Raw genomic sequence first — 26,640 nt, 5'->3', positions numbered from 1 at the left:
AGTCAGCAAGTGAAAATGGCATCACCCAATCTGCAGTGATTTATCTGTACATTTGGTAACTTTCTCTCAGAATGAAACTGAACTCTGTGTTTTCTTTCTGCCTGCATTGATCTCAAAGATCCCATACAGCTAAGGCTGTTCTCACTGTCACTGTCTTCAACCTGTTTATGTCTGTAAATGCTGGTCCTGCCCTTACCCCAACAGGGATTTAGGTTCCTCATTCTGTTTAGAACAGAATCTTTTATGCAGGATTTAAGAGTTTAAACTAGAGTTTAAAATTTAGGTAATAGATTAGAGCCTCTGATTTGTGCTCACAGATATTGGTACTTGGGCTGGAAAAAGCACTTTCCCTATTGACATCTGAGCTCATCCTCAAACCTAGAACACATGGAGTGAGGAACAAAACACTTGTAAACTAATTTATGTTTGCTGTGCATGCCACTGAGTGCATTTCATCCAGACAGCCCCAACAAATGCTATGACAGAGCTTTCCATGCCACTGCACAGATTCCCAGCAGTGAATGCCAGTGTTTAACCATGGCAGAGGAGGGGAAAGGGTGACAAGGGAGGGGTGGGAGCAGGTGGCTCTCCTGTGCCCAGCCCCACAGCTCCGTGCAGACCCCATCCCATGGCACCACACCTGGGAGAAGGGATTCTCCCCTGTGTTTGCAGCAGTGACAGGCTGCCGTGTGTGTAGCACCTGCTTTGGCTTGCTCTGCGTTGCCTTTGTGGTTTACAGAGGTGGGGTGGGTTACAAAATGGGCCTGGAGGGACTGGGTCAGGTCCACAGCAGCAGACTCACATGGAAAATGACCTACAGCAGGTTGTGGGTAGCAGGGAATTGCAGCTCCTGTAGAAGGATGTGGCTAAGCCAGCACAGCCTGAAGTATCCCTGATGGTGTTCCCCAGCAGGTCTCATGCATCTCCAGGCCAACATTCAAATTGTTTCCTGGCAGGTTGCTCAGCTCCTGCACTGGGGGCCTGCTCACTCTCCTGTGTGAAACTGCCCTCAGGAGTTTGGGAAGTGCTGGGTGGGTGTTTTTCCTCCTCAACCACCAAATTACCTCAGTCAGTCTTTAGCTCCAGGAGGATGTTTGAATACTTTAGTTTCTTGGTTTCACTGATTCTCTGCCATTGTACCAGGGTCTGTCTGTTTCACAAGGAGGTGTCAGGACAGCTGGTTCTGTCAATGTCACAAGCCCTCCTGAGGTGAGCTGCTGTGACAGGACTTATGTGACATCTCTCACTGCCCCTGCAGAACCTACTGGTAGCAAGTTCATGACTGTTTTGCAAATCTTGAGTCCTCAGAAGCTCTTTAGGTAATTTCCACTGGCCCTTCAGGTTCTCTGTCTGTCACATCAGCCACGTGGAGTTCTCCAGAGAGAAACCCTTCCACAAAGTGTTCAAGTGTGTAAAAGAAAGAGGTTTTTGCTCCTGATAGGGGTCAAAATCCCTGCTGTGGAAACCCATGCATTGGCACTCACAAACTGATGAATGTTTGTAATTCTTGTAAGAATACTAAACTATATGCCCCCTCTTCCCCCCCAAAAAATTAAACCTCTAGTAGATAGCTTTACAACTACCTATTCAAATGCCTTTAAAACCTAAAAAGGCATAAATTGTACTTATATGTGGGGTTTGCAAAGCTTGCAGTGTAAATTGGTGTGTGTCTGCATGTATTTTTGCCGCCTCTGAAATGGCTTGACCAGTTAGCATCAAAATCTTTCTGTTTAATGATAATTGGAATTTCAAAGTTCCAAGGCAGAATCAATTTGGTTTTAAATCAGAGTTGAATTCAAAAGCAGGCATTAAGTAAAAACTTATGAATTCACTGAAAGCTCTTAATAGATTATGTAGCTTGTCTGTAATTTCTATAGTTTATTTGCTACAGTATTTTTTAGGGAAAATTTATGTGCATCACACTTCCCCTGACATGGAGTTTTCTCCATGTTACTACCACTGATTGAAGCATATTTACTGCCACGTCTGATTGAAGCATATTTACATGATGTTTTTGTAGTCAATAAAATCTCTCCCCCTGAAATCAATGGTATTATCTCATTTAGGTTTGTAAACCCTCCCCCCACCCTCTGAAATTATAGACAAATAAAAGCAGTGTACAGAATATTTTGACAAGAGTTGCAGAACTCTTTTCCTCTTCTTTTTGGGTCCTGATTCTAAAATGATATTCACAAAGGGAAGAAGAGGAGGACTCACTGATGTTATTCATGCAGTGATCTGAAGAAAGTGACTTTAGCATGGAAGTGGCTTTAAACTTGGGCCTGAGATGTGCTGAAATTATCTCCTTGCTCTTTGGATAGTCAGCTCCTGAGAGGAAAACAGCAGGGAAGAGATCAATGCCATCTCATCTTGCTTGACACATAAGACAGTTATTATCTTCAGGTGAATATAAACATGAGGGGAAGCCCTGGAAGCACATCCAGCCCTTCTCTGGCTCTTTGTGACTGTGGTAGCAGTTATGAAAGCCAGTGATTTATTTTTCACTTGTAAATGTAGGATAGGAAAACTTAAGAGAGGGAGAGATGAGTCATTATGGATTCAGGAGTTTCTTCCCAGAATTTGAAATAAACTTCTAGCTGCTGAGACCTTTCAGCCTGGAGGATGAATCTTGGATTTGAAATGCCAAAATCTTTTTGCCTTTTAATGCATCAGATCCTTTTCATTACTTATAAGTGTGAGTTGGTCACAAAGGGCCTGGTTCTTACACTGGTTGTCACTTTTAATGGAATACAGTAATTCACTGGTGAAACCAGGGACTATCCCAGTCTTAGGGTCTTGAAGAGAATGTGTCCCAATTTCCCTTGTCATTTGTCTTTTCATCCAGTGCAGTCTGATAGCTGAAAACTCACTATTAAAGACCTTTATGGTCTTTTTATAGACTTCTTGTTGTTGTTTTCCCATTAAAATTATTCTTGTAATTTGTTGGTCTTGCATATTTGGAAAGATTGTGTGTGTTTTGCAGATATACATTGATTTTTGTAGTCCTTGATCTTGCTTTTGGTGTTACTAATTTATTACATTCATACCAGTAATAGTTTTCATAAATTCTTCAGGTGAAGCTGGCACGTCAAACCTGTGCTTCAAAATCTCAAAACTTTGTCTGTGCAAACTGGCAAAGCATATGGAAATAGTGCAGACCTTCACCTCCTGTCTGAACTTTGTCCCTGTGGGGATCTGATCTCAGTTCAGATGGTTTTGGTTGGGTTGTCAGATCATAATTTTGTACAGAATTGCAGTTCAGTTATTCTGTGTTTGTTGAGTATCTATGTTGGCAAGTAAATAATGTGGAGATGACATCTTAAGGGGCATTTTCAACTTGGATGGTATGATCAAGATTTTATAGATATTACATGTGGATGTTAGGCAAGAATTTGCTATAACTGTGTCTTTTGTGCCTTGGAAATCACAACCCTCTTTGCTATTTGCAGAAAATCAAAGGAATAACAACTGTTTTTCCTATGTTGTGCTTGAGCTTTCTTGGGAAGCAGGCACTCAGGCATTTAAGGACAGCCAGGTGGGATTGGTGGTGTCACAAGTCTCAGGATTGAGTGAAGGAGGCTGCATGCACAAAGTCCAAACAACTTTCACAGTGAGAAGGCTGCATCACACCTCCACAGCAGGTGTTTGTCACTGCTGGCAAACAATGTGCTCCAGACCTCTCTGTGCTGTTCAGGGCAGTCACAAACACCTTTTTTACTGATTGGAAGCTGTGAAATGTTCTTGGATGTACCAGCCGTGACATCTCAGGCTCTGGGTCCTTTGGAAGCACCTTCCACTCCAAGTGGTTCATTTTTCATGGGAACAGGGTGCATTTTCAGCATTTTGCCAAGACAGACTCTGAGAAAGCTCCAAGGCATCATGAGAATGGTTATACTAAATCTGAACTTTCTCCTGTGGTCTAGTAAGCAAAGAGGCTTGTTTGCATGAATGTTTTCCTAGTTTGGCCAAAGATTTCTAGAAAGAACGACCTGCACCTAAAGTGCATTTTCCACTTTTGTTTTGAACTCCTTAGATGTATGATTTTTCAGGAAATATTTCATTTTTCTCTACAAGAATGATAAGATTGAGCACTCTACAGGGATGGAGCCTCAGTTTTTGAAAACCTAGTTGGTTTACTGATTTAATATGCGTTCACATGCATATTTTTCAGAAATAAAATGTAAATTAAAAAAGAAATTAAAAGTTTACTCCCCAGTAGTGTGACCAAGAAGAAAGTTTCACACAGCCTAATACCAGTGTGGCTTTTGACCTGTGGAAAACATACTGTAGTTACCTAGTTGGAATAGAGCCCTTTATGGGGACATTGCAAATAGCATCACATCTTTGGCTGCTTTATCATGCACAATGCAATAATATGATCAAAGAAAGTTGATGATTAAACTGTGTGGTAGGGCAAACAATCAGAGGGATTAATTTGGTTTTTTGATTAGTAATTACATTGTTTCTCTTTTTGCAATCATATTCAAAACAGCTGGCCTTCCCTAGCCAAAAGATGTGTCCTCTGAATTGCCAGGCACTGGGAGTGGAGCTTTTCCTGATGCCCTGAGGTTGTGTTCAGAGCTGTGATCCCAAAAGCAGTCTCTGGAGGGTAATTAACAGCACAACTGCAGATAGCAGTGGGCCCCAGGCTGGTACATCCTTATCAGAAGAAAACACATATGGTAGCATGGTATGCAAAGTGTGAGTACTTGTTTGCACTGAGAGCATCATTCATCCAGTGCAATCAGCCCCCTTTCTAATAAAGAGGATACAATTGAAAAATTTTAATAGTGATATCGTTAAAAGGTAACAGCAGAGAGACGCAGGGGATTAGAGCCTCTTGGAGGATGATGAAGAGGCTCCCCTTGACAGTGATGTCAGTGGTTTATTTCACGTGGCTCAGACACTGCTGTAAATTGGCCACTGTAGTTTATTTGGGATAGAAATTCAGTGCTTACCCAGTGAGGGTAACACATTTGCATGGAAGAAAATTCTAAATTAGCATAGGAGCAAAATCTAAGAAATGCCAAGGTTCTCTCATTTCTGGTATCATGCTTAGTGCCCATCAGAGTTAAGCCTTTCTGCAAAAAAATTGCCACTGGCTGCAATAAGCCCACCCTTATCAAAAAAAGCAAAAATGTTATCATCCATTTCCTCAGGTCACCTCATGCTGCTGCAAAGACTCTCTTTGTTGAGCACATTTCCAAATGGAAGTAACATAAGTTCATCCCTTAAAATGAGGTCATTGCCTCTCCCCACAACAAATGTTAGGCATGGTTAGCATCTTTTTGTTGGGACTCAAGCCAGAATGCATCCTGCTCTGGCACAATGGGAACCTGCTGGGGGTTTCCCTTCACAACAGCTACTGTTAAAGATGGAGTGAAAAACAAAACCCTGCTCCCAATGTGAAAAAAAGACTGGATTTTTAATCTGAAAAAGAGGCCACTGTAAGCAGAACACAAAGCAAAGAGAGATGAGCATAATGAAATACCACCAGTATGGGAGGAGGCCTGTGCATGTTAAAAATAATGGCTTTGCACTTTAGAGGGTTCACTCAATAATAGATTCCCTGTTTTCTTAAGGGACCCTCTCTAATGCCATGGAAAACCAGGCCAGACCCTGGACTGACAGTCAGTGAAAATTTGCTAATAGATTTTTCTCTTTAGCCATGATAAATAATCTCTTACTTTGCTGGAAGCACTTAAAGAAAAGGAGTGAATATGTATTTGTTAGCATGAGTCAGCATCAGCATTTTCTGGAGGCTTAAGGTAATATCCAAATAGCTTGGGCATTAGTCTTTGCTAATGTAACAGAAATATTTTTAATTCATGTAGTTTTTCCTGAAAATGGGGAAGCAGTTCTTAGGTCCCTTAATCTTGTGGCAGGACTAGGGAACCACAAGGTAAAGAAGGGTTGGCAAATGGAGTGCTGCTGCCAGCACAGCTTATCCAGCCTCAGCCCTTTGCTGAGATGTCCCTGGGATGAAAATGAGCTCCAGACTGGAAAACCTGTTGTGTGCTACAGGCAGTCTGCAAGCTCATCAGCCTGCTGTACGTTAGAGAGGGAGTTTTTATAGCAGCCTACCTTAAAGGGAAATACACAATCTAAAAGAAATACACATTGCATAAAACCTCCCTTCATTAGCCAGCTGAGCATATTTGCACATTTCTTAAAACTAGAAACAGTCCCTTTTTCTTCCAAGAAAGTATGGGGAGAGAGGAGAGAAGTCATACCATCTGTGAAGAAAAAGCTTGGTATTAGGCATTCACCAGTACTGCTACTCCCATAAATCCACTGTTTACTAAATATTCTCTGAATAGCCATTTCAGAGCTCAGTGCTGGGCACAGCCCCTGAAGTTTGTCTCCCCAAGAATTAAAACACTTGTAAAAATCTTGATTTTTAATTTTAGTCTGCATGTAGAGTTTGAAAAGGTAGCAGCCACAGGAATCCCAGGAGGGAAGAGCTGCACAGGAAGGGCTGCAATCTTTGTGGCTGACTGCAAGGGCATCTCAGATTCAGGGTGCTTTGATGTGTGTCCCTTGCCTGTTGTTCTCATGATATTTGTCCAGACCTTGGAGTATCAAAAGCAAATTTTCATCTTCGTTTCATAATGGGATTGATTACAGAAAAAGACAAAGGGATCTGAACTGGCTGCAAGCATTCAGAACACTTCTCAGGATGCTGAGGTTTAATTAGTGAAGGATAAATCTATTAGGTCTGATGGCAGAATGTCCTGTAGACAGAGTGTCTATCTATCTGTGTGGGACTCTTATTTCCAGATGCCAGCTGGTGTGGAAGGTGGGAATGGGCACGTGGAGAAGAATTGCCCACAGGCAGGAGCACATGGGTGTCCTGGGTGATGGTTGGAAACCCAAGATCCCTTCCCCCCCACTGTGGTTTTAATGCATTTCATGTATCAGTCCTTTATCAATTTATGATATGGGCTTCCAGGAATGATGGCAATCCAGATAAATAATTACTAACATTATTATTGCACTTCTTTGATCTTTAAAATCCTCCATTGGTTTGAGCCTAGGCTCTGGTGTTGTTTCTGTCTGTAATAATGAGGCAATTTACAGGCTCCAGCAGGGACTCCAAGAGGCTGTTTTTTAAACAAAACAGTGCCAATTGAAGTAACATTTTCATACTCTACTGAGGTATTAAAAAAAGAAAAACAACAAATTTAGTCTTAAAATACAAATGTAAAGTTTGAAAATTTTGGGTTCAGAAATGTAGAAGTTTAGGATCGATGTTTTTGATCAATTCCTTACATTTTGGATGGAGAGTGTTCATTGGTTCTCGTGGTTTTGGACATGACATGTCTTAACAAGGATACTCAAGACATTTTGTGAGACAGAAAAAAGCTTGCAAGTCTCTCCTCTGTGTGGGTAGGTCTGAAGTAATGCCTTAGTTATAGGGGAAGTGGAAGCTGGCAATGCTGCTTTTAGGGAGGCTGAAACTGCTTTTAGTTTCCAACAAGGTTGTCTCTGTTTTCTGTCTAATGTTACTGCTTGTTTCTGCTGATGGTAGAGGTGGAAATGGATGGAGGGACTCCCAGAAACCCTGTTTGCACAATGGTACACCCTCAGTCTGTTCTCCCTCTGTGCAAATCTCAGAGCTCCTGTGCGTGGTGGCCCAGAAGGGGTGAGCTAACCCCATCTATGGGCTTGGGAGCATCAGCCAAGGCCGGACAGAAAAGGTTTTCCCCTTTCTCAGAGCACAGGGACGTGTTACACCCTGTGTGCTGAGGCAGCCCGTGCACATGCACATGTTGGCTCACGTCACGTTCAGGCACCTGGAAACCAGTAACAGTTAACCAGTAACCAGTGCTGGGTTACTGGTGCAGGCTGACAGGTGAGCAGGATGCTGGGCCCAACACCTCACCAGCCCCACTGAGGGATGGCAGCCTGGCTGCTGGTGTGGCTGGACGCTTGTGGCTGCTATGGAGTGAGTTTTGAGGGATGACTGGCAAAGGAGGACGTGCTGTTGGCTTGAGGGATTCCATGAGTGGATTTGGGCAGCACCTGAGATAGTTTGGTTTGAGACACTTTTGTATGGCCTCAGGCTGGGACTGTGACCTGAACTTTATCCTTCCTCCTGTTAGTGTTAGTAACAGCTGTTAAGTCTTCAGAACCCCTAAGCCCAAAAGTCATGCCCAAGTCTGTAAGAGACACAGGCATTGCTCTCCCTCCACAGTGAAATTGCAGTTAGAGATTAATGTGATTATCAAATATTTATTGCTGCTTCTGCCTCTCCCCCTCCATTTTGTTTGAGCAAATAGGCTGGGACGTGCCTGCAGAGGAGCAGTGCTCCTTGCCTGGCTGTATTCCTGCGCCTGCCTGGTGGAATCTGATTTTCCCCTCCCCACCCAGAGCAGCTGTAAACAGCTGATGTTAATTCTGGTCCCCCTGCTGACTGTGCCAAACAGGGATGCCATTGCCCTCTGACAAAGAGGCTCCCGCTCTATTGAGTCCTCCCTCCTACCTTTAGTAATGCTGATAAAATGCTGACCTGTTTTTTTACCCCAGTGACTGCTGTTGCTAAGCACTGAGAATATGACCTGTCTCCTGTAACAATCTGCATTGCACAACTCAGATGATCTCCCGAATGAAAGCAGCTCTCAAGGCAGCTTTTCTTGCCCATGGTTTTTACAGTTATGACTGTTTACTTTGCAGGGGCATCTTATTTTTGAGAAAGCCTGACTGAACACCAGTATTTGGGGGCTGTATTTGGGGGCTGTTCTGTTGGAAGGACATTGCAGAAGCTGGTTTGTAAGGATCAGTGTGGCATGCTTGGAAAAGAATGATAAAGAGCAGGGAAGGCTGTAAGCTGGTGACTTATCACTGCAAAGTGGAATGCAAAGTGTGCAAAACTCGGGAGAAAATGAGGAGTTCATAAGTAATGGCTTTCTCCTTAGAGGGGAGACCTTTTTTTATTGGCTGTACCAGTAAAATAGTCTTGTCGCTTGTATGGGTACAAGCTGTCATTGTGCCAATACTGCTTCATCCTGCCTGTGAAGGAGGCTTCTGATGGGCTTGGAGCAATTCTTGAGCACAACATCCAGCTTGCAGTGGCTGTGTTGACAGGAGAGGAGAAAACTCTATGGCAAATCCAGAAATTTGATATTTAAAAAAAAAAAGGAAATTATTTGAGCAACAGAAAACATCTCAATGCACTCGTAGCTGCAGTGATGTAAGCCTGGGATGAAATGGTGCTGAGAGGGAAAGAGCCCAGACAACTCCTGCTTTACCAGTCTAGAAGAGGGCACAAAAAATATGTTGACTGCCCAAGTTGCCAGGGAAAGCTGTGGCAGGGATAAAATCAAAGATTGTGTGATTTGTCCCTCTTGAAAGCTAACCCAGTTTGTTGCATTTGCTCCAAGGCAGGATCAGCATTATCTAAACTGTCCTCCCTGGATATTTGCATAACTTGTTAAAACCCTCTGGGGATGGGACTTCCTCTCAGTGATTCTGTCATGGCTTAACCAACATTTCTGCTGTCCTTACATTCAAGCTGAAGTCATCATAAAGTAAATTTGTGTAACTATCTTTAATGCAAAGTCTGAAACAAAGGAAAATGCAGTTTGTATAATGACACTGTACCTAGAAATTTCTGGCTTCTTCACTGAAAGTAAACAGGTATTGTCAATAAAATGTGCCATAAAATGAAGGAGAATAGAGAAAATAAACCAAAACGTTAGCATATGTGAAATTTTATAATACATTCATTTGTAGAACCATGGGCTTTTTAATTCTACCAATCCAATCCTTCAAGGTTGAATATTTTGATTTTTTTTTTTTTTTTAATCTCTCAGATTAGTTCTCCCAGTACTGGTTGGGTCTGTTCAGCTTGGCCATAGAAGCGGTGTGGTGCCTTGGGGAAGAGCAGCATGGTTGGCTCCCCTGCAGCCCATTCCTGAGGCTGGCTCCCCATGGCCGTGTGCCACACGGGGTGCCAGATGCGCCCCTGGCTGCTGGCCTTGCGTGTGAGACTCCGCTCCATAATTCATGGTCATGTGTGGAGCCAAGCCTGCTGCTGCCTGCTCGGGGTTTGACCCACATTTCACAAGGTGGTTTGGGATCCTTTCCTGTCCAGCTAAGTGGATGTACAATGTGCTGTGTCATTAATAATTTCTTTGCCGCTGAAATGTGTTTTTATACCGTGCCGTGATTTCTCATGGGACTTCTCCTTTTTTGCTTGCAGTCTGACACAAATGCAAGTTACCTGAGAGCAGCTCGAGCTGGCAACTTGGAAAAGGCTCTTGACTACCTAAAAAATGGAGTGGACATCAACATCTCAAATCAGGTTGAAGATTATTTTGGTCAAATTTTCTGGATAAATACCTTTCTTGCTGTTTCTCAGATCTCTCATTATATTTGCACTTCATGTCAAAGATAATTTACGTGTTTTTTGATGAACCATGTTTACATATCTTATCTAAATAATTTTTTTTTGTTTTTAAACCCTTTACCCAGACACCATTTCACTTGCACTTGGGGAATGTGCTGCCTTATCTTTCATTCCATTTGTATTGCATTAGATCATGGAACAGCACGCAGAATTTGAGACCCCAGAGCCAGAATATCTTGATTTAATTCATTCTCTGTCTTTATAATCTAATTCTTGTGAAGTTTACCTAAGTGTAGTTTTTGTAAGCAGTCCTCTCAGTGGCATGGTAATAACTTGTCTCCTCATATGCTTGGTAAGCTGGAAAACACTTGGTAATCCTTCTAATTGCTTTTCTTTTTCCCCTCCCTTTTCTCAAACCAGAATGGGTTGAACGCTCTCCATCTCGCCTCCAAAGAAGGGCACGTAGAGGTTGTCTCTGAGCTGATCCAGCGAGGTGCCAGTGTGGATGCAGCCACAAAGGTCAGTCAAGCCTATCTGGTTGTTCCCTGTTCACACTGCTGGCCTGGGCACGAGGTGTTGGCCATGTGATTGCAGACTGCTGCAGCAGAAATTGCCCATTTTCCACTGCTGGGGCAGGGGGGGGCTCTCAATAATTGCTTAATAGAAACAATTATAGTAGATGATAATAAATGTCACAGATTGCTAGGGAGGAGATTTACTGAACAAGCTGTAGATTCCTGTTGTGGTTTCTGTCCATGCCATCTCTTCTAGAATAACACACCCATTAGAAGTATTCAGCAAGAAATACTGTATTCTAAAGTGGAAGATGTTCTTGATGGTATTGTTATGTATTCAGGCTCAGGTTCTGTACTCTTTTCAAGTGTCCCTGTCTCTAATTCCAGAAAGGAAACACAGCACTGCACATAGCATCCCTCGCCGGACAAGCAGAAGTTGTCAAAGTGCTGGTTACAAATCGGGCCAATGTCAATGCACAGTCTCAGGTAAGGCCACATGCCCCTGTTTGCTTCTGCTGACACTAGGGTTGTGCTTCTCTTAGAAACTCTGATTTTAGCAAATATATTTGCTAAATAACGTGTTAATGTTAGCTCTTGAAAATAGAGTTGATAGTGAGATCAACCTCAGATGTGCCCTACGAGCTGCTCCTTGTTAGAGCCTGAGGAGACAAGGCTGGAACAGGAGAGTGGAGGAGAATGTATTCAGAGGGATCCTGTTTCACATCATTCACTGTCTCAGGCTCAGTTGAGCCCATCCCTTTTCCTTGTAGAGGGAGGTACTGCAGGCATATGCAGAGTTTCTAAGTCTGGTTCAAGTCCTTTGAATAAATGTTTAGGTCAATTATAGAGAATTTGAAATGAGACAAAACAGCACTGGGTGCTACAAGCAAAGCAGTAGAACAAAACAGAAAAACTCTGGCTTGAAAAATGCATGAACTACAGATGGTTGAAAGCCATGTGGCTGTGCCAGCAGTGCCCTGCATACCACCCTACTCCTGCTTTCCCTGCTCAGGGGCTGGCAGGCAGTGTCAGAGAAGAGAAAGTCTTCTCATCTGGCCCAGGATTACCATTTTGCTGTATTATAAAAATGTGGGCATGAAAATAAATATTTGTTAAAAAAAAATTAAGGAAGGAGGGTGGGGTGTTTTATTGGTCTTTCAAATAATACGAGCAATATGCTTAACAGGATCTATTTGGAAAATGTTCGTTATTTGTGGTCTATATTTCATGTTTTTTTTCACCTGAGGAAAAGAAATAAATTACTCAGATCTTCTTTCTTACTCTTTTATACTAGCTCAATAAGTACAATAAGTACTATTTGATTCCAGGAACCATATAACTTAAATTTAAAGAAAACAACAACAAAGTATTTTTAGGTAAAATCTCGCATGGCTGTTAAGAAGTAAAACAAAGCAGAAATATTTGCCATCGTTTTCCTGTTAAAGAACTTAAGATGGGATTGACAGGATCTTTTCAGCTTGGGTTTGAGAATTTGTGTATTCATCCCTGAAACTAAAAATAATCTGAGATTGTAAACATCTTATATAACTGCATTGTCCATACACCCTAAGGTTTTGCCACATGTTAGTCTAACTTTGCTAGCGTGCCAGAATTAAAGGTTTATTTCTCCCCCACCCCACTATGGAGTCTTTAGTTGGAACACCCATGTAACACCTCTATTGGCCATTCCACACCAATCCCAGCTGGGATTCAGCTTTTGAGGAGGTTCCTGGTGCCAAACTTTTGGTTTCTGTCACCAAACTGCCCTGGACCAGCTTGGTTTGTGGTGCTGAGCTCCACTTGAGCTTTGTCTCCTCTTTCCTTGAAGGTGACAGCTCTCCCATGCTGACAGTTCAGTGTTAGGCCTTGTCTAACCAAATCTTGCTGTCTGTAAAAAAGCCAAAAAGCAAACCAGAAATTTGTGCTGGGGCAAAATTTAACACCTTTTCTAAGGGCTATTTATTACTATTCAAGACAAAATGGTTTTTATCAGACTTTTGGCTGTCTGGCAATTCCAGCCCCCTTTTTAAAGAGAGAAACAAGTGTAAAGTGTGGGGTGGAAAGATATTTAAAACCTTACAAAAACTTAACATAGGAGAAAATGTTCTGCTCTGCCTCCCAATGCTAATAATATTTGGTTTTGAGATTTTTTGCCTATTAATTATTTCATGAAACAAGCTGTTAGGTAGTGTTTCCTGCTTCCTTTCTAATTGCAAATGTTTGAAACTAAAAACTTAATCTTTGTTTCCAGCTGAGTTAGTAAATAGATATGGAATATGGCATGAAATCATAGAATACCAGACTCAATACCAAACTGCTGTTCACTGCAATAACTTGTGGTCTGACATATGAGGTACCTTCGCAAGTGCTTCCTGGCTTCTCTGGTTTTTGATTAAGTAGAATTTTGACTGCATGGTGACTGAACTGTTGAACCTCTGTTCAGGAGAGTGTATTAAACGCATCTCTAACTTTGTGCTTGGGCTGTGTGAGCCCTTCAGTGCCTGCTCTGTGCTCGTAGCAGTGCCTGCCTGCCTGCACAGACACCAAAATATCAAATCCTGGAGCAGCAGCAGGCCCTGCCACCTGCGCAGGCCTTGTAAACATGTGGCTTCACAGCTGCTGGGTGCCTTGATGCTGCTGAAGTTCCTCTTGGGTCCAGCATCCATTTTGTCCCCAGATGTCCTTTGTTGTGACCTCCTGTGTGTCCCTGCTGCCGCGTGCTTGGCCTCAGGTCACCTGTGCTGGGTGCTGGACATGTGCCCTGCCCCTCTGTCCACTGCTGGGACAATCAGGTGTCCCTCAGCTGGTCCCCTGCAGCTCAGCCCAATCTCACTGCCATGGGTCTCCCTCTGCATCTCCCCAGGGCCCAGAATGTGGATGTTTTTCCTTTGTTACAAACATACGGGCAAAGTCCTCTCAGCTCATCTATTTTCAGCCCCATTGGTTTTCTGCAAAATCTAGGTCAGTGTCCTGTGTAACTGTAGGAGAGATTTCAGAATTTCTTAGAACTAAAGGTAAAAAATGCATTGCCTTCATATTAATCCCAAAAAATCCAGTTTCTCACAGGCTGTTTATGGTTAAGACAAAGACAAAAGCATTGACTGTAAGACAAAGGCATTCACCAAAGAACGAGTTAAGCTCTGCAGCCTCTGATACTTGTATTGCATTGATTGAAATCAGTCACTTAAGCATAATTTGAGAGATGCTCTAATGTGTTCAGAAACACTGATAGACCTCTGTCTCAAACTGCTGAGCACCAATGATCCTTACAGCTCCTGGTGCCTGAAATATGAAGTAGCTCAGTGCCCAGAAGCAGAGTGTGCTCAGAAGGCAGCTCTTTGAGGAGATGGAAAGCAGAAGTAGCTGGCACAAGTGAAAGGGAAGTCAAAGCTAATGGAAAGAAGAGAAAAAAATGACAATTACTCTGAGGAGTCACTGCTCTTGCTTTTGCCACAGACTTGTATTGTATTTCCCTGTCCGGTTTTGAATTTCCAGTGCTGTGGCTGTATTTATCAGGAATCATAACTCATTGCCACCAAATCATCTGTCCAGATTGATTTTTAGCTTAACTTCACAACAGATGTGAAGGAAATTGTTCTGCTTTAGCTGTGGGAATTGTATCTGGTCAGCTAAAGATTCTTCTGTGTCCTTGTAAATAATATTGCCCTTCTCCCATCTTCACTTAAGCCAGTGTAGATCATGCCATTAAATCATCTGTGAGCAAAGAGTTTTTTCACTTTTCACCTAATCTTCCCTCATTTGGCAGATCTATTTCATGTATAAAATGTTTGTGGGGTGTTTACACTCTTGTTCTTGTATTTCAGAATGGCTTCACTCCATTGTACATGGCAGCCCAAGAAAACCACCTGGAGGTTGTTAAGTTTCTTCTTGACAATGGTGCCAGTCAAAGCCTTGCCACAGAGGTAAAAGTTTGAATTTGACACTTTATGAACAAAGCAAAATGTGTTTCAGCAGTGATTTCTGCCAGCTTATATCAAACTAGTCTTTTAAATACAAAATTAAAGACGAATAAAAAGCTGTCTCTGTGAAGTGTGCTAATGAATAGAGTTATGGGCTTTTCAGCAATTTAAACTGTCTCTTGCCATTTCTAAAATAAAAAAAAAATTACTTTAACTAGAGACAGTTCTAAATATAGATGTGTTCTTAGTCATAACTGCTAATCTTTCAGGTTAAATGCTCACATAGGGAACCTGTGTCTATAATATAAAAGTTCTCTGTGCTTTTATTAAAAATAGTGAGCAATGAGAAGGGTGGCAGCCATAAGACAAGAACAACTGTTCACCTGTGCTTTGGACCAGCCCTGGAATATCAGAGAAAACCCAGGGTTATCTGGGGCTTGGGCATTTCCTGAAGTGCCTCATTACCATGTTGGTGCCCTCTCTGTGGCACCCAGTTACCCCACTGGTGCTGCAAGGAGAATTTCAAGCTGACAGAAAGATTCAGGATCCATCCTTGAAAGTGTTCTGTGATCTTTCTAAAAGAACATTTTTGTATTTCTTTCTTAAAAAGCAATTATAACTCAAATACAAAATTAATTCTAAAATAAGGCAACCTGTGAAGAAAATAAATAACAAATATATTAATAGTTGTAAATGTATGGCATTGAGAAAGGTGTTGAATCTGGTGAATTTTCAGTTGTCTTATTACTGAAATTTTGCTACCAAACCATAGAAAGGTATTTCAGTATGTGCTTTCTTTAATATTTATTGAATTCTAATTTCTCTACCAGTACTGCTTCCATGAAGGAAATAATACTTATTTAGAAAAGGCCTAGTTTTTGAAAAATATGAAATGCACAATTAGTTTATTGCCACTTATACCTGATAGTATCACTGTATAATGGTATAGAAAGGAAATCTTATTTCTTATTCCACTGTGAAAAATGAATTGCTAATGGATCAAAACAGTGTTTCCAAAACCACTAAAGTTAGTTATGACTTGAAGTGTGCATCAGAACCACTTCCTGGAAATGCTCAAGGATATGAGAGTCAAGAAAACTAAAATAAAATATGTTACATCTGAACAATTAGTCAAAAATTGTCACTTACCACGTTATGATTTTCTGAAGAGATTTTAGAAAAAATTTTGGAGGGATTTTTGACTATTTTTTGTTTGGTGTTGTTTTTCCTTTGAACACTGTATGTCAGTTTAAGTTGAGCTTTTTTCCATCTCAGCTTGATTATAAGGTGCAATCTAATTTTATCTATGGAGAATTCTTTTGAAGATAGCAGACTACAAAACAATGACACCTTTATTGCCTTCCTTGTTTGAGATAGTTGCTCTTATGGGTTCTTTTTTATTTTCTCTTGGTCCAAGTTTTCTTAAATTCTGATTTCTCCCTATCATTTTAAGTGCAAAAACTTTTGTAACTAAAAGGATTGTCACTTAGCTAAATACTCTTTAAAAGTAAGTATTTAATCATGGTGGTTTAATCTAATTAGAGGAAATAATTGGTTCTATTTCTTTAGAAGAAAAGATGTTGTGGGTGTCTACACCACTTTTCTGTGCGGTGGGTGAATTTTGGGATCTGTAAATAGAGCAGGGAGCCAAGGCCTCCAGGGTTTCTGCAGGCAAGAGCCCCCATTTCTGCACATAAAGCACAGCAATATTGCCAGAGCCCTCTCTGGGGATGCTCAGGGAGGGTTTTTGGCCCTCAGGGCTGCAGAGCATCTTTCCCACCCCGTGGCCCTGTGGCTGCTTGGCCCCAGCACTGCAACCCATGCCTGCCCCTGCTGCTGGAGTTCGGGGAGCTGCAGGCAGCAGGGAAACCTGGTTAAAGGAGCATGAAACTCCTCGGGGGGCAGGGAGGATGTGCTGGAAATTGCTTTTTAGGTTCCAGGAATATAAGTGGTTTTTTTGGATTTTCTTCCCCTCAAAAATTTTGAAAAAGCTCTCTTTTTCAAGACCCCTCCTGTTTCTCATCCTTGATTGAGGTGTTCTTGGTTTTGAAGCTAGAGGGAGAAATTCCGTTTTGAAAACTTTACTTTTCATTCCAAAAGTTAAAAAGTTAGCGCTTCAACTCTGCACTGTTGACATGGAGTGAGGTTCTACCTCTTCCTCTGTCACTGCTGCACTTTTATTTCACAGTTACACGGTTTCACCATGATAGCAGTAGTTGATCAGTGAAAATATGTGTTTGCTTGCTAAGATGCAATGAGGTTTGGTAATACAGGTTTTGGATATATTCATCAGGAGACAAACTGAATAAGTAAATATCCAAAGCAGTTTGCCTTTGTGATTTTTTGAGTGATTTGTGGGTATTATCTTGGGCAAAGCCTGGATGTGCTCCTGGGTTGCAATGACAGATATTTGGGACAGAGCAGAATGTAAATGACAACTCCTTCATTCTTTAGTTTTCTAAGAATCCATAACATCAAATTAATGTATAAAGCTATAAATCCCAGACTGTACATTTATGTGTTTGAGGAATCTGCCCTAAAATCTGTTAAACAAACAAAAACCTTCAGTTTTTCAGGTTTTTTGTTCTACGCTATTTTGGTTATTAGCAAATCTGAAAAGAAGTAACTTTTTTTTTGTAACAGGATTGTCTATCAAATTATATAAATTGTCATAAAGGGAAATTGTAGTAGAACATCACTACATTCAGAGAATGTGGCATTCTTGATCAATTATTATATTGTAAATGTACATATATATTATGTTAGAGGATAGAGCTTGTTTTATTTGTTTTTGTTTGTTTAGTTGTTTGGCTTTTTTAAAATAATCATAAAAATGTAGATTATAATCTGTCAGGAATTGATTATAATTTACTATTGAGACATCATTAGAAATTGCAATTTTAATATTCCAGATTTTTATACCTTTTTATATAATTAAGCACTTACATAAATAAGTATCTGTATAATTAACTGTAAATTTGTGAGTAATTTCACGCTTTTTATCCTCGACTCTCAGTCATTTGTGTCTTACAATTTTGTGTTGTGTCTGGAGTGCCAGAAAGGTGTTTTGGGTATTTGGAACCTTGTTCACCAGCACTTTACTCCAATTTCAGGGTCACGGCAGGGTACTTTTACACCATGTTACACTGGGTTGAGTTTGGACCATCTCTGTTCGTAAGGCTGAGATCTCTCGGCTCCCCCTTCCCGCCCCATGGAGGGTTTGGAGCTCGCCCTGACGGTGCCCGTTGTGTGTTGCAGGATGGTTTCACGCCTCTGGCAGTAGCTTTGCAGCAAGGCCATGACCAGGTGGTTTCCCTGCTGCTGGAGAATGACACCAAGGGGAAGGTCCGCCTGCCCGCCCTGCACATCGCGGCGCGCAAGGACGACACCAAGGCGGCGGCTCTGCTCCTGCAGAACGACCACAACGCCGACGTGGAGTCAAAGGTCAGTTGGGAGAAGCAAGGGGCTGTGGTGCTCTCAGGTGCTGGCCACAGCCAGGGGAGATCTCCCTCGGTGTGATCTGTTTGGCTGCAGTTACACAGAACTTTCTCCTCTAACACCCGATAAAGAATAACGTTTGATTTGCCTCCTTTGCCTCTTTCTCCCCCTGTTCCCCTTCTGTTTAAATCAGGGTTAATTCCTCTTGTAGAAACCTTGCAAATGGAAAATAATAAGCAAAATATTATCTGAGTTATTTTCTCGGGAATGAAAGCCACTCCTGAAAGCGGTGGTGAGCCGTAGGTACTGCACAGTTGCCGTTCGATCAGCTGTCTGTGCAATTGCTGCTTGGAGAACCTGGGTGAACATGTAACAATTAGCACTCAAAGTACAATTAGCACTCAAAGTACAATTAGCACTCAAAGTACTCGCTGGTTCTGCTTCCACCCTGTGGAGCTTCCCGTGTGTGCCGGGCGCGCTGCCCCCCGAGCTGCCGTGCCCCACAGCCATCATGAAGCTTTCCGCACCCATGTCACCGGTGGTGGACTAACCGTGCATTTTTTCCCCCTCTTTGCTTCCCAATGTGTTAACCTAGATGATGGTGAATAGAACAACAGAGGTATATATAAATATATCTATGCATCATCACTCCTCCATGACTTAGTGCTGCTGCATCATTTCTCCCTCCTGTCTGCATCGCATATTTTAGGATAGACACCTGCTTTAGATGAAATGAAGTAGCATGTGCTAGAGAAGACTGTAGTTTAGAGACCAGGGCTCTCTGCAGCTGGAACTAGAGCTTAAAAGTAAGAGTGAAGCATTCTTGGGAACTTAACTGCCATCATAAAAGGGCTGTATTACGAGAGATGGAGTTTTCAGGGATTCTCATGGAGCATATGTTTATCAGATGTTCTCAGAGCTGCAGACAACCCTGTCATGTTGTGCATCCAGGTCTGATTCTAGGCTTCTGCATGACACTTACCTTGATGGTGTCAGCAAATAGAATGATCTGAGAGTGGTTTTACAGCTGCAAAACTCCCAAAGCAAGGCGGTGGCAGCTAGCATGGCTTGCTAACAATTTAGAAATGCATCTAGTTCCCATAAGGTTTCATACTTTGCAGGACTGATGGAATTGCTGCATGTTTTAGCATTATTTTAAAAGGAAGTAAAACTACTTAAATATGAAAATCAGTTGCTGAAGTAATTTTATCAGTAAGACGTCTTTTAATTAGGGTGGTAACTCATGGTGTCTGAACCTAACCCAGTGTGATTGCCCGCAGTGGGAGACTGGTCCTTATGGTGCTAACCCTTGGAAAAAAAACCCATATTAATAATTTAAAATAGTCTTTGATGTTATTTTCATTTGCATCTACTTTGAATTTACAAAAACCAGTTAGCAAATACCATTAAATGACTTGTATTTGAACTTCTGCAAAGAATCTTTAAGAGATTTAACTGGCAAGATTGACATAATACCAATAACTATATTTTTCTAGTTAGAAGCTAATTTCTCATAAAAGTCAGATCATTGCTTTAATACTCAAATGTTTTGCTGCTGTTTTCCTGGAATAACTGAAAGTTTTATTCAACTTCTTTTCTTCTAGAATAATTATGTTAATTTTTTTCCCTCCTGCCTAGCAATGTGATTTTATTTAGATTCTCTGAAATACTATAAATAAACATCAGTGAGTGAAAACTAGTACAGAATTGGAGTGGTGACTTGCAGCAGGCTCCTGTTACTAGCTTTTGTCAGTGATGTGCCATGAATTGTGGAGTGCCAATGCAATATTTTTTTTAAAGTATCTATTGGTTGTGTCTTGTTTTGTTTATTTTGCAGAGTGGGTTCACTCCCCTGCACATAGCTGCTCACTATGGGAATATCAATGTAGCCACGCTGCTGTTGAATCGGGGTGCTGCCGTGGACTTCACTGCACGGGTGAGTGTGGAGCCAGTCGTGCTCAGTTTGCTTTGCGGCCACAGCTTCTGCACAGGGGTGTGAGAGGCACCTCTCCCTCCCCAGCCAAGGGGCCACACAGAACACTGGCTGAGCTGTTCTGTTACCACCTGGTGTAAAGATGCTTTCCCTGGGCTGCTGAACCGAACCCGAGCTCGAGACCTCACCTCCCAGAACTTCTGCTGTCACCAAAAGGAGCTGCTGTTGTCGTGGCTCCAGCCCTGCAAAGGGTGGGATGGGATCCAGGGGCACGAATGCTTCCACCTGTAGCTGTGACATATGGCAGGGGTGGCGTGTCCCTGCAGAGTTCTCCTCACCCTGCTGCTGCTTCCAGTGAACATCAGGTGTGGTGCTGAGGAAAGCATCTGTGCTTCCATTGCATGCAATTCATAAAAGGAAATCTGGGACCTGGATGAGTAGGGAATGAAGTGAGACCTAGGAGTGGAGTCCGTAGTGTAAGCAGAAGGAAGACGGGAAAAAATAGAAGTTAGAGTTGGAAGAGCAGGGGAAAAACCCAAGCATATATGGATAGGGATGCAACAGGAAGGATAGGGGTACAATATGAAGGGCAAGGAAAGATGGTGGTGCCGGGCATGAGACCAGATAAATAAACCCCAAAACACAACAATCTGAGGCTCTGCAAGGCTTTGGCTCACCAAACCTCACCCAAACAAAGCCAGGGAAGAGATGTGATCCAGGAAAATAGGGAGATAAAATCATGGCATTCAAAGTGAAGGCAAATGCTGATGTAAGAGTAAATAGGCCTAAATTGGCCATGAATAAATGTTGTCTAGAAATTTAGATATTTCCTATTAAATACTATTAATTAATTTTATTTAATTAATAACTGCTTAATAATGAATGTTAAATAGGACTAATGTGTTTCTGGAGCACTCTTTCAATTAAATTAGAAAAAGTAAAAAAATATCCAATGTAAATTCAAGATTATATTTATGAGGGGAATTATGTCATGTGGATAATCCAGCAGCTCCTCTTCTGAGATTTTGATCATGTGTTATGTTTATTACTTTTGCAAGAGGAAAAGTACTACAACACTGCTTAGGCAATTAACCCAAAGGGAAAAGTGAATTTGCAGTATTCTACTTTAGATAGTTTGTATGGCTAAAAGCTTGAATGCTTCTGTAGTTAAGACGCATATTTACGTGCAGCAAAGTTTTTCTGACCAGCATTGCAAACCCCTTGCTCTGCTTTCATTGATAGCATTGACCTCTGATTTCCAAGTCCTTTTAGCTGACCCAAGTAGAGCATTAAGGCATTTCATACCATCCCAAGCTTTGGCATTGTGGGTTTGATAAGCCCTAATCACAGAAGCAGGGATGACAAATGGGGTCTTGGGTCAAGTCTTTCCCACTCAGAAACAAGATTAGGGATTAGCAATGCTACTACATTAGCAATTAGCAGCATTTAGTGCCAGAGCACTAAATACCATCTGCCTATGCTTGTTTTAATGGAATAATAAGTCTTAGGCTTCAGCAGCTCTGTTTTGGATTAAGGGCACTTGTGGAGAGCACATCCAGAGTGAAAAGGTCATTCTTGCCTCCTTTTCAAGATCTGGGCATTCTGAATTCTGCCTCCATTGGTTGTCATCATCAGGCAGAGTTGTGGGCTGGCTGGGCAGGTGGGGATGCAATGGCATCAGCCTGGGCTGAGATGTGGCTCAGGGAGCACTGAGCTCTTGTTTGTGCTTGTGATACAGGGCAGGGGCATCCAGAGAGAGACAGAGCTCATCTCCACTCCGTGGCAGTTGCAAATCTAGATAAAGTCGTTGTGACAGAAAGAATTGTAGCATAAATAACAGTAATATGGAGCTGAATGCTGTTCTTTAGTGCTTATCCGGCTGCAGGGGATGAAAGCACTGCACAGGAGGATGGGTTGGGTTCTGGCAGAGCAGTGGATTTGTGGGCTAACAGAGCACTTCCAATTATCAGCACCGAGTAGCAGAGCCCTTTCTTGATCCTTGGTTACCCATATTGCAAAACAGGTACTGAAAGTGACCCACAGGTACAGCCTGCTCATTGCCACCTCATGGCCTCTTGTTTTAATTTCTGAAAGTGCTATCCACTTAGTCTGCTGTCGTCCCTCTGCAGGAAAGGCCCTTATTTGAGTTGCTGACAATGTGAGATGAGCAACAGAGCAAAAATATGGAAGGGCTGTAACCCAAATAAAATATTACCATATGTACTGTAGCTCTCAGAAGTGCAAAGAGAAAACTTTTAAGATGGGGGTGTCAAATGCACTTTGTGCATTTTTCCTTTATTCTTACTAAATAAATACAAGTTAGCACTACTAGTCTGAATGTAAACTGAGAGATAGACTTCAGGAAAGTACGAATTCTAGGGAGGGGTTTGAGCAAGAGAAGAGGATTATGGCAACAAAAGAAGCTTGTGTGAGCAGGGTAATGTGAAGACAAATGTGTGACAAATAGCTATCTGCCATCTGCCACCATCAGTGTAGGCAGGGAGGGGAAAGGTGGAGGAATGTGAATGGGTGTGTAGGATGAAGGCAGAGCTGTAAGGGCAACGGTGGTGAAAGGATGAGAGGAAAAGGAGGGCAGCCCTGTGGCAGAGGAGATCTCCTCAGCTGCTGTTCCCAGCCAGTTTCCAAGAGCCCTGAGGGAAGGAAGAGGCTCCAGCAGGGAAGGCAAGGAAGGAGATGAGCTTGCTGCTGGCTCTCAGTGTGTGGGCAGGAGCACAGTGGTGCTGTGCTGTAAGTAAATGATGTCCCCAGTGATATTCAGGAGCAGCTGCTCCCTCAGCCCCGCTGGTACACACCTGCCTGCTCTCAGCTGTCACATATTCCCTTGGTCCCCTCTTTCAGTGCAGCCAGGGGACAGGCACAGCTCCAGGGGCTCTTACAGGTGTCACAGTGCCTGCCAGCCCGTGTACCTGCTGACTGTAGAGGCTGGGGGTTGGAAATGTACCTGCTTTTACAGGTTTGCACTCCTGCAGTCCAGTGACTGATGCCATGTCAGCTCTTCCCATGAGCTGCATTAGCACTTCTGTGTCTGCCTTCTCCTCTTGCCTTGCTGCAAGTGCAGGGAGGGTGGCACAGCAAACTCCCCATTGGGATGGATGGAAATAATTTCAGTAAATCAGCTTCTGATGCCCTTTATTCCACCTATAAACAAGGAGGCAGCTCTGGGAGCCATCCTAACCTCATTCCAAATGAAACAAAATCTCCTTATTCAGCTGGATGTTTGCCATTTGGTAACAAAGCAAAAACAATCATTCCAAATTGCTCGACTTCTTGGGCTCAAACTCAACAGAAAACCTGTCACAGTTACTGGCAGGGTAGGCATTGCAGGGTAACAGGCATTTTATGACTACTCATCATCCTTTTCCTGTAGTACATTATTGTGTGTCCAGCTTCTCCAAAATACCTCAAATACTTCATTGCATTGCCATATTTCCTTCTTGCTTAACTGGTAGACAATTACACAGAAACTAAAGAAGTGGAGGAGGAAAATAAAGGGTAACTGAGGGTGAAGTCTGACTCCTTTCTTGGCCAGATTAACACTTTAAAGCAGTCACTACTTGGACTCTGAAGGATTACAACACCTCCAGGCACCCTTCTCTTAGCTGACAGTGTGATGAATCCTAGTTTCAAACTGAAAGGTAGCCAGATACCTCTAAGTGAATCTATTTTATCAATTTTTTCAACAGGAAAAACTAATTCCTGTCATTTTAAAACTATTGTTTATCAGCCACTTGTGCCTTTAAATCAAACTGTATCAGATGTCTTACCTGAAGTTTTAACGATTTAATGGAGGTGTTACCTAGAGTGTTAATGATTTAATGGAGGTGTTTGGAATAAACTGGGCATTTTATTTAGGTAAAAGTTATCTTTTGGGGGTTCACACAATCTTCAAATATCCTTCTTCTGTCTGAGATGATCTTCCAGTGGAAAGGTCTGCTTAGCCCAGGTGAGGAAATGCCTTTGAAGCTGCACCTGTCTCTGAGGAAAACAGTGCTTAGAAAGGAAGAAAGGATGAAATTCTCTGCATCTTCCAGAGCAGTGGCTGAGAGAAACCTCTGTGACCCCCTCATCCACTCTGTGCTTGAGCAAGTCAGAAGGTGGAGGCAGCCAGGGAATCCTCTATGTGAAGGTGACCTTTCCCTGTATCTTTCTTGCCAAAGCAAACAGGAGAGAGCTCCTCACTGTGCCATAAAACTGCACCCAGCCCTGGAGATGCCTTCCTGATCCACAGCACTCCTCATCCTGGAGGAGATCTCAGTTCCACTGGGAGTGGGCTTTGCCTGCAGAAAGTTTGCTTACTGGAAGGTTAGGAAAGGATTTGGTGATTTTGAGGGTGGTGTGAGGACAACATGCATTAATGATGACCCTGAGGCTGAGGAGCAGAACACCATTAGCCCATCAGACAGGGCAGGCAATATCTAAGTGACAGTGGCATAAGAGGAAAACATCTTTATTTCCCCAGTAGTGGTTTGCCATAAGAGCCCGTTTCTATAGTCTTCCTTGTTTTCTTCCAGGATTCATTTTATACATCTCAACCTTGAAGAAATTTAAGTATATAAGCACACAAGAACTAAAATAGCACAATGTAAAACTTACTGGCATTGAGAAGAGAAGGGAAAAAGCTGGAAAATCGCGTACTGTTGAGGGTTTCCTGGAAAGCATCTAATTGTGCATTTTTATCTTTAATTTCTGAAACATCTATACAAGCCTCAGTGATCCCAGTGACTGCTACTAGAATATAAGACTTTTCTCTGCAGGAATTCTGTGTTGTAGCTCCAGTTCTGAACTGCAGGAAAATACAGGGGAGAATGTCAAGTGTTTTAACATTTAACATGTTGGTGTTGGTGCATAGTTGCATATGAGAATCTTCAAATGCACACCACAACCTTCCCATACCTCCAGGATCTGGTAATAATGATAATAACAATGTAGTGGTGCTGCTGACAATTCCAGCGTGCAAAAACCACCATTATGCTCTTCCCTCTAATGCTGGAGGGATTTTCCAGACTGTATAAGATATTTCTGTCATAGCAGTCTGGTTGTTTCCAGCTTCTGTCTTACTCACACATTCTGTGTGAATATTAAGCTCTTCCTAGAGGTTGCTCTTAGTTGAGGAGTGAGAAGAACTGTCTTACTAAATTCCAGGTTAATCTGAACATTTTGGTAAGAAACTGTTCTGGTTTGTTTTAAATCAAGGAAGTGAAATTTGAAATCAGATAGGTAGTGTAATTTTTCTAATTAAAACTGCACTCCACTGAGAGGCTGGGAGAGTTCAGAGGTGGAGGTAAGTTCTCTCACTGGCAGCAAGAAGAAATGCCAAGTCCATGTGACTGGCAGTGAGTTTTCAGAGTCCTGATGTGATCAGCTGCTCAGTCAGCATTTAAATCAATGCAGCACATGACTAGGAGATGTTTTCCCTTTGTTTCATGCCTTCCTTTAAGGTGCATTTCAGAGCCCAATATGAAGCTGTGAGTGCAAACACTTGATTTTCTTGGTTATTATTAGCGTCCTTATGCTCGTGAGACTCCAGCTGTGATGGGAGAAAGAGGCAATCTCGTAGGACAGCATAGCACACCAGAAACCCAGGGGGAGTTCCTCGTTTTCTGAATGCATTAAAATGGAACCATAGAAGATCTGCTTTGCACACTGACTATTTTAACCCTATTTCTTCCTTGACTTCCTAAACATCCACGTGGCTAAACTGTAGTAAAAATGAGCCATTCTGACTGCTGTGGTGAGCTGTGATGGATAACACTGTGTGTCAGAGGGCAGCTGGTCTCATTTCAGCTGGGACATGTTAGTTGGCTCGTTTCTCAACACAAGATAACTGAAAAGTTTTTGATTTTTCTTGTGAAGCTGTAGACAGAGAGCTGCAGCTGGAAAGGCTTGGTGCTCCCTCTGATCAGGCACAAGCAAAGGCCACTGACTGTAAAAGCAGCACTCCTCTCCCATTGTATTTGTGGGTGTTGTGTGCTCTGGAGGAAGGCACGAGCCCTTTAGAGCTTAAATCATTCAGTGTGAGGGAGCTGCAGCAGGCGGACATGGAGACAAAGGGAAAACCACCATCCACAATTCTGTGACGTGTAGAAAAAATTGCCTGCACCTAATCCATGGCATTTGAGCTACGTACAGCCTCAGAGGACTTCAGGTCACTTGTCCCAAAAAATCTGCCAAGAAGGAGAGGAAAGGCTGTATTCTAGTTGATAATCCTATGGCCATTTTCTCCATAGTTTTAGCATGCTATTCTCACAATGATGTTTCATATTCCCTTTTGAATTTATACTCACAAATTGGACCTCAGTGTGAAGGGGTCTGCCTGAGACATTACCCAACGCTGGATATTTCAACAGCAAGGGCAAGCAGCACTCCAGCAGGAACTCTGGATCTGAACCACATAATTTAATGGCAGCTTTTGGAAGGCATTTCAGCTTTATTACTGTGGGAAAACATCTTCAAAAATTTCCT

General features: G+C 42.3%; 1 protein-coding gene across 6 annotated transcripts in view; it reads left to right on the top strand.

Annotated features, from left to right (window-relative positions):
• Nucleotides 1-26,640, top strand: part of ANK3 (ankyrin 3) — a 335,607-nt gene that overhangs the window by 188,746 nt on the left and 120,221 nt on the right. For all 6 annotated transcript variants that reach the window (XM_063164024.1, XM_063164029.1, XM_063164025.1 and 3 more), the window contains exons 2-7: nt 10,205-10,306; nt 10,772-10,870; nt 11,254-11,352; nt 14,691-14,789; nt 18,045-18,230; nt 20,062-20,160. In XM_063164024.1, coding sequence (XP_063020094.1) covers nt 10,205-10,306; nt 10,772-10,870; nt 11,254-11,352; nt 14,691-14,789; nt 18,045-18,230; nt 20,062-20,160 — 684 coding nt within the window. The remainder of the gene's footprint in view (nt 1-10,204; nt 10,307-10,771; nt 10,871-11,253; nt 11,353-14,690; nt 14,790-18,044; nt 18,231-20,061; nt 20,161-26,640) is intronic.

The sequence above is a fragment of the Melospiza melodia genome, chromosome 9 (genome assembly GCF_035770615.1).
Source record: "Melospiza melodia melodia isolate bMelMel2 chromosome 9, bMelMel2.pri, whole genome shotgun sequence".
NCBI classification, from domain to species: Eukaryota; Metazoa; Chordata; class Aves; order Passeriformes; family Passerellidae; genus Melospiza; species Melospiza melodia.
This window is presented reverse-complemented; position numbering and strand designations above follow the sequence as displayed.